The sequence below is a fragment of the Dipodomys merriami genome, unplaced genomic scaffold (genome assembly GCF_024711535.1).
Source record: "Dipodomys merriami isolate MVZ:Mamm:240054 unplaced genomic scaffold, mDipMer1.0.p SCAF_910, whole genome shotgun sequence".
NCBI classification, from domain to species: Eukaryota; Metazoa; Chordata; class Mammalia; order Rodentia; family Heteromyidae; genus Dipodomys; species Dipodomys merriami.
In genome coordinates this window covers 338045-356962 of record NW_027206525.1, presented here as the reverse complement: position 1 = coordinate 356962, position 18918 = coordinate 338045, and the positions used below count along the sequence as shown (strand labels likewise).

The window sequence follows — 18918 nt, the reverse complement described above, 5'->3', positions numbered from 1 at the left end:
GCACGTGCTATCAATACCCTCTACCTGGAATGTCCTTCCCAACCCTGCCCCCATCTCCATCCAATAAGCTCCCTATATCCTCTCCTCAAAGAACCTTTGCCCCACCATACCCTTCAGGCAGAGCTGAAGACATCCTTCTCTGGACCACCAAGCCACCTCCTTGCAGGAATTGGTCTCTGACCACAAGTCATGTGACCTCTCTGCACCTGCATGTCTTTGGTTATAGAATGGGGCAACGTGCTTGTGTGGCCTGGGGATCCACATTGCCTGGCATACAGCAGAACTCAGCAAGTAACACCTGCAGTAAATATTACTTTTTTAGAACATTCAATACTCAGAAGAGCTCTTCTGTAGCTGAGCCTGGACAGTATCTGAACGTGGTACACAGAGTAGAGGCTCAGAGGGCCACCCTCATGAAGCAATCAGCATCCCCCAGGGAAGGTCAGGTGATAGAGGCGGCTGACATATCCAGCAGTGCCCTTCAATGGGGCAGGGGGCACCAGGCAACCTGTGTGGTGTTGCCCAAAACGTAGAGGAAGGAGCAAGACTGCCCTCTAGGGGCTCAGCTCTAAAATAAGCCCAAAATCAAATGGAAATGTACAGTCACGCCAAGTTGTATAGAATGCTAACTCAATAAACTTGTTTATTTGCTCCTTGCTAATTAGCATCAAGTATGTTCTAGATATGATGAAAATGTGTAGAGGGCTGGGATCACGAGGTGAGACTGAGGCCAAATAAAACTCCGCTCAATGACAGAGAATAGCAGCCTCCTTGCCACAGATGGAGCCTGGCGCTGCCACATCTTCAAGCTTTCGAGAGAAGCTACAAACTCATACTTTTGTGTGAAATTAACCGTTTTCAATATTGGCAACTATTCAAACTGAAAAATTCTGTGGAGACCAAAGAAAAGGTATTTGCTAGCCACATTCAACCTGCAGGGCTCCCAGATACTGCCTCCAACATACAGAACAGCTGAGAGGCCAGACTGAAGGAAAGAAAGCAGTGACTATAAGTGCCTCTGAAAAAGATGCTGGGAGCCAGAAAGATGCTGGCAGGGCCCATCCGAGGAAGGTGCAGACCTCTAGTCGTAACAGTCTGCCTGTCCAATACTGGGTCACTCTTGTGTGTGGCAGACCTGGACTTTTCTCACCAGGACACAACCACGGAAACCAACTACCTAGCCACACTAACCATCTGACCTTGGCTGAGCTTCAGATAGGGAACACACTGATCCTAAACCCCAGAGAGTATCACCCAAGTCAATGAAGAGCTGGCTGCTGCCCTCAGAGTGGGGTATGGCTGGGACCTCTGTGCCTGAGGCAGATGCATTCACAACACTGACAGAGCAGACTCTGCCCATCCAGTAAGTTCTGTAGGAACCTCCAGGAAAGTGCCGTCTCCATGAAGCCCTGACCTGATCCCCCACTTCCACGTGGTCTACCACACTTTGTACTCCCTTCCCAAATGAGCAAGTCAAACTTAGGCAGGACACCCTGACAGAGACAGCTTTCCTCTAGCACTCCTGTGAAACGTGCCAGCCTCTGAACCCTGGCATTCTTTCTGGGCTGGAAACTCCCAGGGTTCCTCCTGAAGGGCTTTCCCTGCCCCACACCCAAGCACAGAGTCCTGAACTCGCCTCTATGGCTACATCCATCAGGATGTACAAAACCACAAGGGTGCTCCACAGAAACAAGACCCTGTGTATCTCTGCATTCCAGACACAAACGCCCCAGGCCTCACTCCTCAGTTAAAGAAAGAATATGCATGTCCTCTAATGTCAGCCTGGATCCATGTATCCACCCACCTTCTGGCCTCCACTCACAGACTCCTTGAACTATGTCTGAAAGCATCATCTGTCCACTAGTTCCACTCAAAAGCGTATCTTCTTTCTTCTCCCAAATTCAGCAAACCACACTAGCATGGCTCATCTGCTCATACTGGGAGAGGTTAAGTAATACTGTAGCTCTTCCCTCAGCCAACCAAGCCCTGGAAGCTCACATGCACGCCACCTTCTCCCATCTCCACCTGTTCACTTCCAAGCCTGGTCCATCCTGGTCACCATCACCTCCCCTGTAAATGTCTTTATCAGCAGGAGACCAACCTTCTACAAAGACCCAGAGCAAACAAATCCATTCCAGCCAAGGGATCTCTCTAAATCTGACTGTGGTCCTGCCCCCAAACCTCATCCCTCACACTCCAGTGGCTTCTCACATACCTTCGGGATGAAACCCAGACCTTCCACACAGCCCCAGTGTTCCTCTTCTCACCTCTTCCCACTGCCCTGCCAGAACATAATACTTGGCCATGCTGAATGGCTTTTCCCGCCTGCCTGTTCATCTGGACTATTATACAAACCATTCCTATCCCTGGAACTCCTTACACCCATTTCTTTGTCCAAGTAATTTCTCCTCAGCCTCATACAATAGCTCATCTTTATCCATTTACCTAAAGTAGATTCACAGTAGTTAACCACAGTCCAAATATATTAAGTGAACATGATAGAAATAATTCATAAATGTTAAATGGATGTCACACTACAGTATAATGAAATCTCATACTGTCCTCTCCTTCCCACCTGGCACATGAATCATCCATGCTATAGATGCTACCCACCCACTGGTCACTCAGAAGTCATCCTGGCTATCACATGGACTGTACAAAGTGCTTGTGTCCAAGTAACCCTAACAGAACACCACAATGCCTGTGCATCAACCTATGGGGCATCACAACAAGACACAGTACAGTAAGGTATTTTGAGAGAGAGAGAACATGGTCACAGGCTTTTATTATAGAATTCTGTTGTGTTTGGTCTGCTTTATTATTGTTGTCGATGCCTTTACTATTTCTAATATAATTATGAGTAGGACAAAACATACACTCAGGTTTCAGGTAATCACACATTCCCTACAGATTAAAAGAGGACTACTGGACTTGCTGCAGGAAACTTCTAGTCTCTCTAAACTAAATTTGGTAATGATTGTGCTGTTTGTGCCTCTTCTACCCTTTCCACCTCACTACATGACAAGCTTAAATTTAGACGATGAATGAGAATGATCTAATTGGTATCATTCAGTCCTTTATTCCAATCCTATTATGTAGAACAGAAGATGCGAAGGAAACATTTGTTGAACGAAGGACATGATGATCCAACAGAAGCAATGAACTACACACACACACACACACACACACACACACACACAACACACACACACACACACACACACACACACACACACACACACACACACACACACACACACACACACACACACACACACACACACACACACACAGGGTCTTTCCAATCAGCTCTATTTCAGGACTTCTTTGCAAACCCCTTCCAGCCTCCTCCTTTCTTCCTCATCACAGGCACTTGGAATTCTATTCCACATTCTACTCTATTCTATTCCATTCCTTGAGCTTCTACCCCAATTTAACTGCTAGAACCTATAGTGTAGGAAAACAAGTTCATAATGAGATGTACAAGTCATTATGTGGAAATACAAACTTTTCAACTTTGGCGGGTGTGGGGGGGTGGAGGGGAGGGAGACGGGGGGGCAGAGGGAGGGAGGGATGGGAAGGGATGGGAAGGGGAAACAAAGAAGGAAGCAACAATGCTTGATAAGAAATGTACTCATTATCTTGCCCATGTAATTGTAACCCCTCTGTACGGTATTTTCACAATTGGAAAAAAAAAAAAAAAAGACTCTTAGAGCTTCACTATTAATCAGCTGGGAAGAGAATGTGGAATTTTAGGTGGGAATTTCTCAGTCAAGTGGCTCCTGACTTCCTGGATGCTGCCTGGAAAGGTCAATAATTACAGTGGAGCTTGGCAAGGTGCCCCCTCCAGGAAGACTCCTATTACTGCAATGTGGCCAAGAAAAACCCAAGGCCAGCAGGGCGCTGGTGGCTCATGCCTATAATCCTAGCTACTGAAAAGGCTGAGATTTGAGGATCACGGTTCAAAGCCTGCCGGAGCAGAAAAGTCGTGAGACTCAATTTATCTCCAATTAACCACTAGAAAACCAGAAGTGGTGCTGTGGCTCAAGCGGTAGAGCACTCACCTTGAGCTGAAGAACGCAGAGATAGCTCCCAAGCCCAGAGTTCAAGCCCCACAACCGACAAAAGAAAAAAAAAAGAAAAAAAGAAAAACTCAAGGCCTTAAACAGGCAAATTGTCACACTCACTTCCTCTACCAAGGTTCAGAGAATTCAGTTCCTAATTGCAACACTTCCATCTTCCCAAACAGGTGAGAAAAATCTACATTGCATCCTACAAATACTAGTTCCTCCAAATGCTGAAGCTAGCACACTTAAGTTTGGAGGCCACAGGCTCTCCCTCTGCATCCATTGCTCCTCTCACTAATAATCCAGATGAACAATCATCTGATTTCCTAAACCATGACTGAAGATAAGTCTTTATTCAAGTCTCAAAATAGGACCAGAACAGGGGTAAAGGCAAACAGCAGTTAGACAAGAGGCCTAAACAACATGGGACCCATCCACCCGGGGACACTGAGTGATCAAGAAAATCAACCACGTCAAAATCCTGTAGAACACATCATTAACTTTGGAACAATGTCATCAAATTCCAAACACGTGAGGCTCTTCAACCAAGGTTACCGCAAGCCTCATCCTTTTCACTTAGTGACCATCAAATAACACAAGAGGGTCAATATGTAAGAACAAAATTTCAGGTTTCTTCTAATTTTTATCGAAAGCTTAATTGCAACATATGGTAACTAAAAAGCCCTCTTGTGCATCCACTTCTCTGAACCAAATGGCACCTATCTTATTCTGGATTATCCACGAACTCGAAATTTCCCTTTAACAGTGCCAAGTAAAACTGGACTTCCTGAGTCTGTGGCTTGTTTTAGCTAGCAAGTAATGTGAATGTCAATTCCACACAATTGGTTCTTCCTTTTTTTGTTTTTTTCCGTTTGGGTATCAGGTGGCTTTTAGCCAATACTGAACACTAGAGTTAGTATTTAAGTACAATGTTTCAACATGAATTTTTATCTACTAATGCTCTCCTCCTATTACTATCTATTTCTTTTCCTTTCCATCCTGATTCTGCCCCTAGTTTTGTTTTCCTGTATTGGGTGGGTTCTAGTAAGCAACTCAGGCCCCGTGTGGAATGCTGAGAGAAGGCAGGGAAAGGGAAGGGAAGCAATATTTTTCCCCTGCTGCAAATGCAGGGTAATAGGGTTTCACAGGGATCCCAGCAGACCTGTCCTTCTCATCCAGGGCCAGAGCCACCTCCAAGTCCCCCTCCTGCATCTTCTTCATCGCTGCAAGCTGGCTTTCCAAACTCAGCCGAAGAGCCTTCTCCATTTCTGTCCCCACAAAGGCTTTCTCCAGTTCTGCTTGGGCGGCTTTCACATCCTAGAGTTAAATTAAATGCATTTGATGCAATTTTTCAATACAATTGGGAACATTTTGAAAGGAAATTGGATTAAAATATAAATATTTATGACTTTTTCTCCGGCACATTTCCCCTCCCTGAATGGTATTATACATGGGAAGAATCGGTAATAAATACATTTGCCAGCCATTTTTCCCTCCTGTATCCTGAAGAGTAATAGGCATTTCCAATGGAAAAGACTCAACTCTACGAGAACGATACTTTTGGTTGTGAAAAATCAGATCAATATTTACAGCTTCAGTGAGAACAAGGAGAAATGCGCCTCTCAATACTAAACACATATCAATTTCCAAGTCATCGTAATCTCCATTCAAATTCGTCCCACACCCCACCGTCCCCTCACTGTGTCTTTTTAAGATAATGACTATACAATTCTAAAGTACATTTTCCATATCTCCAAGGTGATTTAAGCAGTGAAAATCTCTGTGCTCTTTCTGAGAGCTGAGAGAAGCCACCAAGGAAATTATCTAAAACACGCAGGCAGTGTCTATGTTGGGAGAAAGGCCTCAGTGCTCACTCAAGGGACCTAGGGGTAGACCTGAATCATGTATCACAAGGACTGGCTTTCAGACCTAGTTAGCTAATGCTGCGTGTGGTGATGCACACCTCAAATCTTAGCACTCTGGAAGCTAAGGCAAGAAGACTGAATTTGAGGCCAGTATGAGCTACCCAGGTCAGTCTGGGCTACATAACAAGACCCTGTCTCCAGAAATGAAACACCCAACTTTCCTACGTACTTGCGTTATGGACTTTGGATAGATACTTAACCTCTTTGAGCTCCAAGTTCTCATTCTATAAAACAGGATAAGCACTATCTCATTGAAGAGCTGCTGGGAGATGCTTTCTGTAGAAAGCTTCTGAGGAAGGGACTGGCTTGCTATTCCTGCCCTTTCCTTAGTGCCTACCTACCCAGCTCCATCTTCCCAGAAGTCTTGCCTGTCCATGCCCATGAGAGCTGGTACAAATCAAAGCCTGTCATTTACTGAGTGCCTATTAAATGCCAGACTCTGAGCAAGAACATTAATTCATTTCAGATTTTGTCCTCATCTACCCCTATAGTGTGATATACTAAGACAGTAGAGTATCAGAGTCTACAACGCAGGCTGGCAGCCAGGCCTCCTAATACTTACTGCCCAGGTGACTTTGAGCAAGTGACTTGGCCACTGTGCCTGTTTCTGATGTAAAAGGAAAAGAGAGAAAGAGAAAGGGTGATGGAGTACTTACCTGATTGGTTCCTGAAAGGATCAACTAAGAATCAGTGTGGAGGGAACCCCAATGGCCTATTAGCCCCACTCATTATTGCTGTCACCACTGTAGAGCAGGTGTGCTGTCCCTCCCTCAGATGAAGAAGCACAGGCCCCGGGAAGGCAAATACCAAAGTGATAAAGATAGCAAGGGACACAGCAGAGATGTGCCACTTCAAAACACTGCAGTACTAGTTCAAAACAGCAAGGTGATTGAATCAAGACTAAGCAGGGTACAGTGGTTCTCAGCAGGAGGGCAAGGATATGAGGTTAGCAATGTTGGCTAGACCAATGAGGGCCTGTAGAAAAAAAAAATTTTTTTTTAATTAAACAGTATAGGTTAGGCATCCTTAATTTAAAAATCTCAACTCTAGGGGCTGGGAAGGTGGCTCAGTGTACAGTGCTTGCCTTGCATGCATGAGGCCCTCAGTTTGATTCCTCAGCACCACATAAGCAGAAAAAGCTGGAAAGGGCGCTGTGGCTCAAGTGGTAGAGGGCTAGCCTTGAGCTGAAGAGCTGAGGGACAGCGCCCAGGCCCAGAGTTCAGGCCCCACAACCAACAACAACAACAACAAAAAAAATCTCAACTCTAAAATGCTCCAATATCTAAAACTTTCTGAGTGCAAGCATAGTATCACAAAGGAAAATTCTACAGCTAATCTCACAAGACAGGTTGCCGTCAAAATACCAGCACACTAAATACTTGTCTTTTGGCTCTATACATAAAATATACATGAAACTAAGTGAATTTCATGTCTACACTTGGACTCCATCATAAAATAATCTCATTGTGTGTAAGTAAATATTCCAGATTTTTTTAACTCCAAAATCTTTCTGGTCCCAAGCACTTGAGAAAGGGACAGTCAACCTGAATGATTTACTATTAGCTTAAAAGGAGACAGAATATTTTAGCTAGGATTCAAACCACAGTCACAGGAAAATGAGGAGACATTCAATGAGTACTGGCAAGATGTAGGATGAAAGCCAGATCTGAGGACAACACCTGAAGAGACAATGGCTAGAGACCAAGGAATCTAGGTGTAGGCTTGCCTGGCAGTAGGTAAGTCTTTCCTTTCAGTGGGATTCATCTTCCTCAGCTTTACAACAGGACCAAACTGGACAATAAACAGTGATGTTGTAGAAAGCCCAACTTGAAAAGCAGCACACAATTTAAATGTGGGATTTCACCTGTACTGTTTGTACTTGCTGTGCCTCCTCGAACAGGAATGTGTATCCCGTGTATCCTCCAATAGGAATGAAGATAATTGTGGCCAACTAGCTGGGCAGAGGTCTTATAAATTATAAATACAGACTGCCAGAAATGAGCTAGAACCTAAGAGATACTTAGGACGAGGGTGGCTGGGTACTGCTAAAACTCCTGAGAGTTCATGAAACAAACAACAGCAGAGGGTCTCCCCTGTCAGACCACAGTGCGAAACATGGCCACTCAGGCTCCCAGACCTACCCCTTCCAGAAGGCGGATTCTTCTTGTTAGGAGGTCTTCTACCTGCTGTACCTTCTTCTGGGCGTCTTCTTTCACCCGCTGAATCTCAGAGCCACCCCCTTCCGCTAAACTCTCCACCGCTTTGCTGCAAAGAGGCAAAGGGATAGATGGCATGAGAATGGCAATCCAGAGGTCCCTTCACCAGCCCCAAAGATACAAGAAACATTCACTCATTGTTCCTTCCACTTACCTGAGCTGGCAGAAAGAAAAAAGAGGAGAGGAGGGGAGGGGAGGGGAAGGGAGGGGAGAGGAGAGGAGGGGAGAGGGGAGAGGGGAGGAAAAGAGAGAGGGAGGGAAGAGAACCAATATTTGTAATTCCAAGATATAGGTTAAGAAAAAGTTAAGAATCATCTATAATCTTGTCACCCAGGATAACTAAGGCAACATTTTAGTATACAGCCTTTCAGACATGCTCTATAAAAACAGAAGCATTTGGTACATTCCTAAACTGATTTGATTCTTTCCTATCAGTAAATATAATCTGAATCATCAGTTTAATGGCTACGTATGAATTCATTCTATGAAATATGCTGTAACTGATTAAGTCAATTTCCTACACTTTATACATGCAAATTGTTTCTGATTTAATACATCTGTCTGACAATATAAAGACCTGAAGACCATGGTCATGCAATGCTCACTAGTGCCACTGTCGCATTTAACAGCCACACTGTGACCAAAGCTTATGTGTGTTACTATCCAGTGGTTTCCCAAGAAAAGATTCCCCAGGAGGGAATGGCTGGGTCAAAGGGCAAGCACTCTTTTAACACTCAAGATAGCTATTGCCATACTTCCTGCGAGGGAGCTTCAACAAAGGACACATCCACTGGTGGCTTAGGAGAAAAGCATTGACAGACCGCCATGCAAAGGAGCAGTATTTCATCTCCTGCCAGCTAGAGGAAAGAGCAGTTTCGGAAGGACAGGATCAATCTGTGTGAGTGCAAGCTACCACTTCGGGCATGAGGCAAGGAGATCATGAAGTCTAACACTGCTGTGGCCCCTTGGAATATTCCCTCAGCACAATTAATGTGGGGGACAGTGCTGCTCCAAAGCTAGACCCAGGGGCCAAGCCACCAACACTGAAAGCAAAGCAGGATCTCGCAGCTTAAGACTCTGAGCTGTTCCCATCAGATTTCTAAATGACTGCAGGTTTCCAAAAGGCAGATAACAGAGGAAATGGCTCCACCTAAAGCTGGTTTCTCAGAAAAACTGCAAAAAAAAAAAAAAAAAAAAAAAAAATTCCAGTTGCCCTCTATGCACTACTTCAGAGGTATATAAAATTTCCACGTGACCTGGACATGCACATGTGCAGGTCACATGAACAGACAGAGAACAATACAGAGTCAAAAGGGCCATGCCTGCTGTCCAAGTCCCCAATAGGCGTCACCTGCAAGTAAAGACTGTATTCACATTGGCCGTTCCTCTCACCAATAAGGCTTCAGAGCCCCAGCGTGGCAATGCTGTGTGAACAGAACTCAGTGTGAACAGCTGAAGGAACGGGCATGGCTCTGACGCTGGACAGATCTGCTTCCAAATTCTTGCTCCATTCCATTCCCCAGCATGACCAGTCTCAGCAAATCATCTATTGTATTTCACTTTCCTCACATGAGAAGATGAGATGACTGCTTTGTAGAATTAATATGCTTACACAGGGGTCACCTCTTCCTCCCTGATTGGAGTGTTATGCTCATGAGCCCCAGATCTGAGCCCAGGACCACAATGACTCCTGCTGAGCAGTTGAGAGACCTTGTACCAGTGTCTGAGCTGAGAACAGATTATCCCCAGCCAGAACCAAGGCCCCCATGCCCATGTCATAAGAGTGCCCCCATTCTCTCTGCTCATTTCTGGGTCAACACCGTCTCAAATCACAAGGACTCAACCTCATTCCTACCTATGCTATTACAGAGGGCCAAAAGAACACCAGCCTTGCTGCACCTGCTTCCTGAGCCCTAGAACAAGATCTTCCCAGGCCTTCATTTCAGCTACATGCTCACAATGTCTTAGCCCTTGGGCTTTATGAAGCCCCACTATACAACCGTTCCTTTCTATAGCCCCTACCCTCACTGTGTTGTATTCTCACCTGACAGTCTCCCTCCCATCAATCTGTCAGCCCTGCTCTAACCTTGGCTTTTTACAGCCTGAATCACATACACTGTCAAGAGGCTGACTACAATTTTTAACAACTACTGGTATTATTCAGTTTGTTTGTGTTTTAGTTATACCAATAAAATATATTCCCAATAATAAATGCTCCAACTTTTCATTTATCATCTTTGTGTTTTACAGTTACTGTAGCAATAAAATTTATACTCAGCAGTATGGTGCAATTTTCCTCTGCTAATGGAATTATTATTTTTTGTTTGTGCTTTAAAGCTACAGAGATAAAATGTACTCTCAACAATATGACTGCTTTTGCTTTTAATGCCTCCTTACCATAACTGATGAATATAACAATGGAAAAACCAACAAACAAATGTCTTCTGGGCACTAGAGCCAGACCAGACTCTTCTGTTACCATTTCGGACAAGTTCCCTGCATTCTAGGCCTCAGTCTTCACTTCACTGAAATGGGAACACTGGCTGTCTCACACAACTGGTATAAACACAAGAAAGCACATCCAATGCCAGGCACAGATTTGACGCAAAGCAGGATCTGACTATTGTTAGTTCTCGTTCTTCCCCTGCCTTTTCTTGTAGAATCCGGGCTAAGAGACCAGGTAGACGGCAAGCCCTCATGGGAACTGTCTACTCCAGCTTTCTACACATTAGAAAGCACTCCCACAATCGCTATCCGTGACCCTTTTCCATCATCAACATTTCCTCTGCATCCTTGCCACTCTACTTATAGCTCATAGAGATTTTCCTGTGCTGGGTGCCATGTCCCACCCTATCCCCCACCAAAATGCCTAACTGAAAAGGGGAGGTGGTGAAGGCATAACAATAATATACTTTCCATCAACACGTGTTAGCTACAGACACACTCCTGTGGTGCTGGGTAACTAGGAACAAAGGGAAAGGCACACTAGTAGTTACATGATAGATACAGAACAGCCACATAGACACCGTATACATGCTGTCTATACATGAAAATCAAACACAAGACAGAGCAGGAAACCTACTCTAGTAAGACACTGGGACTAGTTCTAGCTCTAGTGCTGACCTTCCTGAATACAAGTCACAGCCCATCCTTCGCTAGGCCTAAATCCTTCTTCAATAAAACAAAGACATCATGTGGGTTTGCCTGGCTCCCAGGATAAGGATGCAATGTACTTGGAGTGGAAATGTTTTCTCCCCCAGAAAGTGCTACACATAGGACTCTCATTGTATGACAGAGTCTGTGAGGAGGCCAATGTGGGCAGAAGAAGTTGCACATGGCCCATTTGAACCTGTACAGAGGGCAAGGTGACAGGAAAGGCATTAGGCTGGGAGAGGCTGAGAAGGGGCAGAGATCAGCAGGGGCAGTCAGTCATCACACAGGAGCAAGCATACCACCCAACTGTGTGTGGGACCCAGAGTTGGTAGAGAGGAAGCTCGAGTGGTTATGTCACTGTGAACACTCCTAAAAGGAGCTCATGGCCTTCATGATGCTACCTTCTCACCAGTCACCAATGCCTACTGACTTTGCCTCCAAAAGATCTTTCATATCCGCCTCTCACACACATAGTCCACAACGCAGCCCTTGCTCATGCACCAGGTTAGCTTCCTCACTGGCTTCCTTCTTTATTTCCAGTTCCTTCCACCAACTATTTCCCACCCAGCATCACACCAACCTTTTCAAAAGCAACTCTTGGTGGTGTCCCTTGCTTATTTGATCTTAGACTAACACAATACCTTCTCCAACATTTCTTCATCCACTCACTGTTTAATTACCACTCACAACTCTCATCTCCTCTGTACATCTAGATGTAGGTAGGTACCTCTAGATGTACTTGCATACCTACATCTACATATCTACTGATGAAGCTCCTTGTTCTCTCTTTATAGGCCTTCCTCCAGTTTGTAGTAAAGCCAGTGTTCATACCCATCGTGCCCACTAACCTGAAGCCTTGTGTTCAAATCACCCTAGAACCCCAAGAATTTGTCCAGCATAGCACATCTAGCTGCTTTGTAATTATTTTCTAAGGAAGTTATGAGTCAGATTATAAATGGCCTCAAGCTCTGAGGCAGTCTGAGAAATATATACATAGAAACTTGTATGCAAGGCCCCAAAACACTCCAGTCTGTGTGCTAATACTGAGGAACAACACAAGCTCTTGGGAGTTGGGAGACCTACAGCAGGCAGTGCAATGAGTGTTAAACTGAACACTCTATTGTTGATCTTCAGGCCTGCTAAAGCAGATTTGCCCAGAGAATGATGTGGCAATAAATTAATTAATTAATTAATTAATAATCTGGTCATAGTCATTCATTCATTCAGAAAATATAAAGTGTGCAAGTTCAAAAAGATTCAGAGAGCCGGGCGCTGGTGGCTCACGCCTGTAATCCTAGCTACTCAGGAGGCTGAGATCTGAGGATCGCGGTTCAAAGCCAGCCCGGGCAGGAGAGACCGTGAGACTCCTATCTCCAATAAACCACCAGTAAACCGGAAGTGGCGCTGTAGCTCAAGTGGTAGAGCGCTTGCCTTGAGCTGAAGAGCTGAGGGACAGCACCCAGGCCCAGAGTTCAAGCCCCACGACCGACAAAAAAAAAAAAAAAAAGATTCAGAGGTGGCCTGAGTCTAATCTGCTCAAAGCCAGCACAGGCCAACTTCTAGTTGCTGGACACCTGGCCATGAGAGGAACTTGTGCAGCACAGCACATCACAGATGCTTAGTAACTGCTCTGGCCCAGAGTAGTACAGCATGCCCTATGCCAGACTGGGGCTCCTGGCCTGCCACAGCCAGCAGGAGCTCGCTGCCACATCCCTCGGTGGGTCAACCTTGGGATGTCTATTCCACTCTCTTGAACAAAATCAAACACACATGGTGTCCCTACTTCTCCCGTAAATGCCCTCTCTCACTGCACCTCCACTCTGTGACTGGTAACACTCCTCTCAGCCATCCTGGTCATCTTCTTCAGATCCTCATCTATTATATAATAAGCAATGACAAATGAGTAAAGAATCAACACCTCCATCAGCTATAGTCTCCTTCCTGTGTGTGTCGTTCAATAAACATCTGAATAAATAAACTAATTAATGGAACTACTAGCTTTCAGATAATGTATGTTATTAAAATCTCCTTCAAACAAAATACTACAAAAGACACTGGAATTCATGTAACAGGTTTGAAACCAAGTTCCAAGGCTGAAGCTCCACCCTGTCTTCCCTGCCTTACATACCAGGACCTGTTCTCATGCCCCAGGCTGTACAGCAATGATAATGGATGAACAACTGACATAATTCACCACAGGCAAATCTCCCAAATACACTGCAGAGAAAAGAACACGCGCACACACACACACACACAAAGACACACTGCACAACTTCATTTACACCAAGTTCAGAAACAGGCAGAACTAAGCAATCTGTGGTAACAGTAGTTAGCAGTGTCACCTTGGGGGCAGAGTCTGAGTCCTAAGAGCATGAAGGAAGCCTCTTGGGGCTGGTAATGTTTGCTTCTTAATCAGGATGGTGACTGTGTGTTAGGTCTGGGAAAATCTATCATGCTGTACCCTTGAGTCCTGATCATTTTCCACAGCTATGTTACACTTGAAAATAGGTAATTAAACAAAAACAAAGACTTCCTTGGGGTCCTCAGAGGCCAGTCAGAGAACAGCTGACTTGAGAAAGCAGCTGCGTGTATCTCACTGGCCAGCTTAGCAGCCACTATGCGAAGCTCCAGCAAACTGCAAGCTTTTGAAGTATGACAGTACTCACGAGGCTTTGATGAGCAGTTTCTCTCTCTCGTGGAGCTCCCGCTTCAGACTTTCTACTTCCACCTTGAGCTCAATGTTCTTCCAGACAACATAAGGAAAGAAAAGAATCAGTGTAAGACACAGAACCTCCAGACACCGAGGGTGGGCAAACTACTTTTAGCATGGATTGACTGCACAATGCTCCTAACAGCAGATCTTAGATTCAAAACGCTCATTAGCCTCAGGGCTCAGGAAAAGGGGAATTATTAAACACTGGTGGTCTCAAAAAAAAAAAAAAAAAGCCCCTGGATTTCTTAGGACTTGGAACAATTATGTAAATACTCCAAGCTTCTAACAGCCAGAGCATTCTAATACTTAGGCATAAATGCCATACAAGTAAAGCTGATTTAAAAATTGTTTGCCCTCCGCCAAGCAAATTTACAGTTTGCTTTTGCCATTCCAAGGCAATTACTTCTGGTTGTTTACAATCATGCATGTGGTGGCTGCAGCTGTAAGAACATGTTATGACTTAAAAAAAAAAATTAACACCTGTGAAGAGATAAGAAGGTGGTCTCAGCATGGCCTCTCTTGTTTCAATATAAGAACTGAGGATACTCCCAAAACAACCACAATAGCAAGGGGGAAGCTGTCTCAAAGGGACTTCAGTGTTCTTCAACTAACAAACTAAAACAAAGGGAATCCTACACAGCCTAGGGCTTACAACTCACATAAGAATCCACAGACAGGCCAGATGCCAGTCTGTAATCCTAGCTGCTATTCAGGAGGCTGAGATCTGAGAATCAAGGTTCAAAGCCAGCCTAGCCAGAAAAGTCCGTGAGACTCTCATCGCCAAGAAACTACTTAGATAAAGCAAAAAGTGGAGCTCTGGCTCAAGTGGTAGAGCACTAGCCTTTAGCAAAAAGAAGCTCAGGGATAGCAACCAGGCTCTGAGGTCAAGACCCAGGGCCTGCACCAAAAAAAAAAAAAAAAAAAAAAATCCAAAGACAGAATCTTTGGCAGAAGGAAACAATGTGAGACCATGGTGCAATGGTGAGCTTCTCAAACCTATCCACAAATGGATGGAGATGGATATGACCTAAGTTATGCAGGAGAGACGGGCTGTAAGCATCTACATTGCAGAGGACTGCTATACATCCAAAATTTCTCTGAATTCTCTATCCTGATTTATTTTAGGAATTCACATTAATGTTACACTCTACTCTGTAACATGCATGCATTATTTTAAATTAAAATAAGTCTTCCAATTTAAAATCTCAAGGAATATGCTTCCCTCCTTCTTGCCCTGGGGAGGAAGTAACCCACATTAATCCTAAATTCAGCCAAGCTGGGCACTGGTGGCTCATGCCTATGATCCTAGCTACTCAGGAGGCTGAGATCTGAAGACTGAGATCTGAGGCTGAGATCTGAGGACTCCAAAGCCAGCCCAGGCAGGAAAGTCCATGAGATTCTTATCTTCAATTAATCACCAGAAAACTGGAAGTAGCACTGTGGCTCAAGTGTTAAAGCACTTGCCTTGAGCTGAAGAGCTCAGGGACAGTGCCTAGGCCCAGAGTTTAAGACCCACTACCGATGATTTAAAAAAAAAAAAAAAATCTTAAAAAGGAGGCTAAAATCTGAAAATCGCAGTTCAAAGTCAGCCCTGGAAGGAAACACACACACAAACACACACACACACAAACACACACACACACAAACACACACACACAAACACACACACACACACACACACACACACACACACACACACACACACACACACACACACACACACACACACACACACACACACACACACACACACCCCTAGGACCAACACACACAAAAAAAAATTCAGACAAAATGAAAAGGTCATGGCATGGGACTAGAAGGACATGGGTTCAAATGCTGCCTCTACTGTTTCTCGGTAGACAACAGTAAGTCAATGGTTCACTCTTTCACAGGGCCAAATGAACAAGGCCCTGCCTTCATGCTAACAAGGAAGACAAAACTAGAAGTGTGACCCTGAGCCTGATCTTAGACGGCCAAGTCCAGGAGGTGAGAAAGCAAAGTTCCTTCAGATCCCTTAGTTGTCAAATGAAAAACCAAGACATCTTCATGGAAGGAGGATTAAAGGATTAACTAAATAGCAAATGAGCAAAGCCTACATTGTCTTCTTGGCTGCCAAACAACCAAAGATGAAGATGTCATCTACAAGGCACAACTTTTTCTAGAAGAATGGCCTGCAAAGGCTAGACTCTGAGTGTCAGTACAATGTCTCCAGTGTGGCTCCATGAAGGCTGCATAAACACTCTTCAAACAGAGGATCTCCCCAGCTCTCATGAGGGCAGCAAGCTGATACACTGTACTTGAAGAGTGCTGCTCTTCAGGTGAAGCAACTGGCACCCAATCCAAGAAATTTTATCCCATGGCTAGCTGACATGTCATGTCCATTAGGCTAATTTTCCAAGGCCCAATATCTCAGGGTGCAAATTTAGTATATGATATCCAACCCAAAAGTCAGGATGCCTTCGAGGCATAAAATGGACTATTTTAGAGCTATAAAAAAGAAAGAAGTAGCTGGGTGCCAGTGGCTCACGCCTATAATCCTAGCTACTCAGGAAGCTGAGACCTGAGGGTCCCAGTTCAAAGCCAGCCAGGGCAGGAAAGTCTATGATACAAATTTTTTTTTGGGGGGGGTCCGGTCGTGGGGCCTGAACTCTGGGCCTGGGCACTGTCCCTCAGCTCTTCAGCTCAAGGCTAGCACTCTACCACTTGAGCCATAGCGCCACTTCCGGCTTTTTATTTTTTGCTTATGTGGTGCTGAGGAATCAAACCCAGGGCCTCAAGCATGCAAGGCAAGCGCTCTACCACTGAGCCACCTTCCCAGTCCGATACTCTTATCTCCAATTAACCACCAGAAAACTGGAAGTAGCACTGCGGCTCAAGTGGAAGAGCACTAGTCTTGAGCTGAAGAGCTCAGGGACATGCCCAGGCCCAGAGTTCAAGCCCCATGACCAACAAAAGGAAGGGAGGGAGGAAGGAAGGGAGGAAGGAAGGGAGGAAGGGAAGGAGGAAGGGAGGGAGGGAGGGAGGGGCATGCTTTTGGTGGTACGATGGCAAAAATACAGGGTGGGGAGTATGCCTCTATTCCAATAACTGAAGTCACAGATTATATTGTAAATTTCTGTACAAATAGAATATTATACATATTCTCTATGTATACATAGATGTAATGTATACGTAATATTCTATCCAGAAAAAAAGAATAAAGCAGCACTTAAATTACTATCAAAGAGAAGTATCCAAGATACCATTAAGTGAAAAATATAAAGTGGTTTCACACACATCCCCCCTCCCTCTCTCATTTGCTAGTATCCCTCTGCACATGGAAGCCATATATTGGTGAGATTTACAGACTCAGAAGAACAGAGTGAAAGCACATCTTTGCCATACATTCATGTTATATTTAAAATTCTATCCAAGTGCCCCTATCCAAAAACTTAACTGAAAAATAAAAGTGGGGAGGGGCTATCTAGTTCGATAGTACAAAAGAGTATCTAATGGGGCATAGGGCAATAATGTACTGGCCTGGGCCAGGCCTCAAAATCTACTTCATAGAGCAGCTATATGACATGAAACAAGTCACTCATCTTCCTCAGCCTCAGTTTCCTCCCCATAGGATGCTATCCCAACAATGCCCAAGGCAGACCACAACACAGCCCACAATAGTTGGCTTCCCAAGTTCTCAGGTGCAAGACCACCATGCTTACACATTGCTTTTTTTTTTCCTTAAAAGAGAAAAAGTGTACCACACTTCCTTCCAGAAATGGGGTGACATTGTGTCCCCGCCCTCACACTGAAGGAAGATCACTATGCCTTCAGGGACAACCAAGTTTTTCAGCTCTTGAAAGGGCTGGAGGGAGCGCAATCCCTCTTCAAGAAAAGCCCCTTTACATTTCTCCTTCAAAAGTTTCCACTGTTCAAACTTCAGAGGAGAAAAGATAGAATAATTCCCAGGCCAAGGGCTAATCTACCAGAAAAAGTGAAGAAATGGGCACTGAGATACTGTTTGTACTCATGTCTTTTCAAGAAAGCCAACTTCTTTTTTCAACTTTGAGAACCAAGGTTTGTTTTCAGACAAAGACCTCCAGGTCAAGACTTCAAATTGGAATAGCCTTTTTTTTTTCTTTTCTGGCAGTTCCAAGCAAGCACACAGGAATACAGAGGAGTCGGATCACAGGAAACCTGACAATAGTTACCTTGGGCAGCCGAAAGCAGGCTCAATGAGACAATGCAATGATGGCAACTGTCAAGCACCAAAGGGTGCAGAGCTTTTCATCTCTCATCCCATTTAGTCATACAAATAACCTGATGACATCAGGATCATCACTCAACACTGGCAGCATGTCAAGTGAGCTGAAACCACTTGCCCAAAGTTACCCAAATAGTTGGTAACAATAGGATTCAATTCCAGAGTCATTGTATCAGTCCACTGCTTATTTCTCTACAATAAATACTTACAAAAGGACAACCAAGGTAGACAGTGAACCAGAATTCCAATGTTAAAGTATAAAAGACTTAATCATGCACCTCTTTGCTTAAAAGGAGGGCCATCCTGGCATCTTCCCCACCACCACCACCACCCACCAAATCAAACAGCTCTATCTACTCATGCTAATTTTGAGAATAAATATCAGCTATCTACTTGGAACAACTTAGCAGAAGACACTCACAGTTTTGTAGACCTGTTCAGTAGGGCCATCAAACTCCTGCTGCATTCTTTCCTCGAGAAAATAGATGCGGAGCTTCAGGTTAAAGTTTTCTTTCTTCAGTTCAGTGATTTGCTGGAAAATAAATACAGAAGAGTTGTCTAAAGCAAGGGGAAAGGAGAGGATCTGATGGGTGGTACCTGC

At 44.6% G+C, this 18918-nt stretch overlaps 1 protein-coding gene across 1 annotated transcript in view; it reads right to left on the bottom strand.

The window, feature by feature from the left end:
- Positions 1–3966: 3966 nt before the first annotated feature.
- Positions 3967–18918, bottom strand: part of LOC138821402 (CDK5 regulatory subunit-associated protein 2-like) — a 41700-nt gene continuing 26748 nt past the window's right edge. The window contains exons 4-7 of the mRNA XM_070013605.1: positions 18739–18849; positions 14028–14104; positions 8134–8257; positions 3967–5384 (exon numbers count right to left, since the gene is read on the bottom strand). Coding sequence (XP_069869706.1) covers positions 5121–5384; positions 8134–8257; positions 14028–14104; positions 18739–18849 — 576 coding nt within the window. The 3' untranslated portion in view covers positions 3967–5120. The remainder of the gene's footprint in view (positions 5385–8133; positions 8258–14027; positions 14105–18738; positions 18850–18918) is intronic.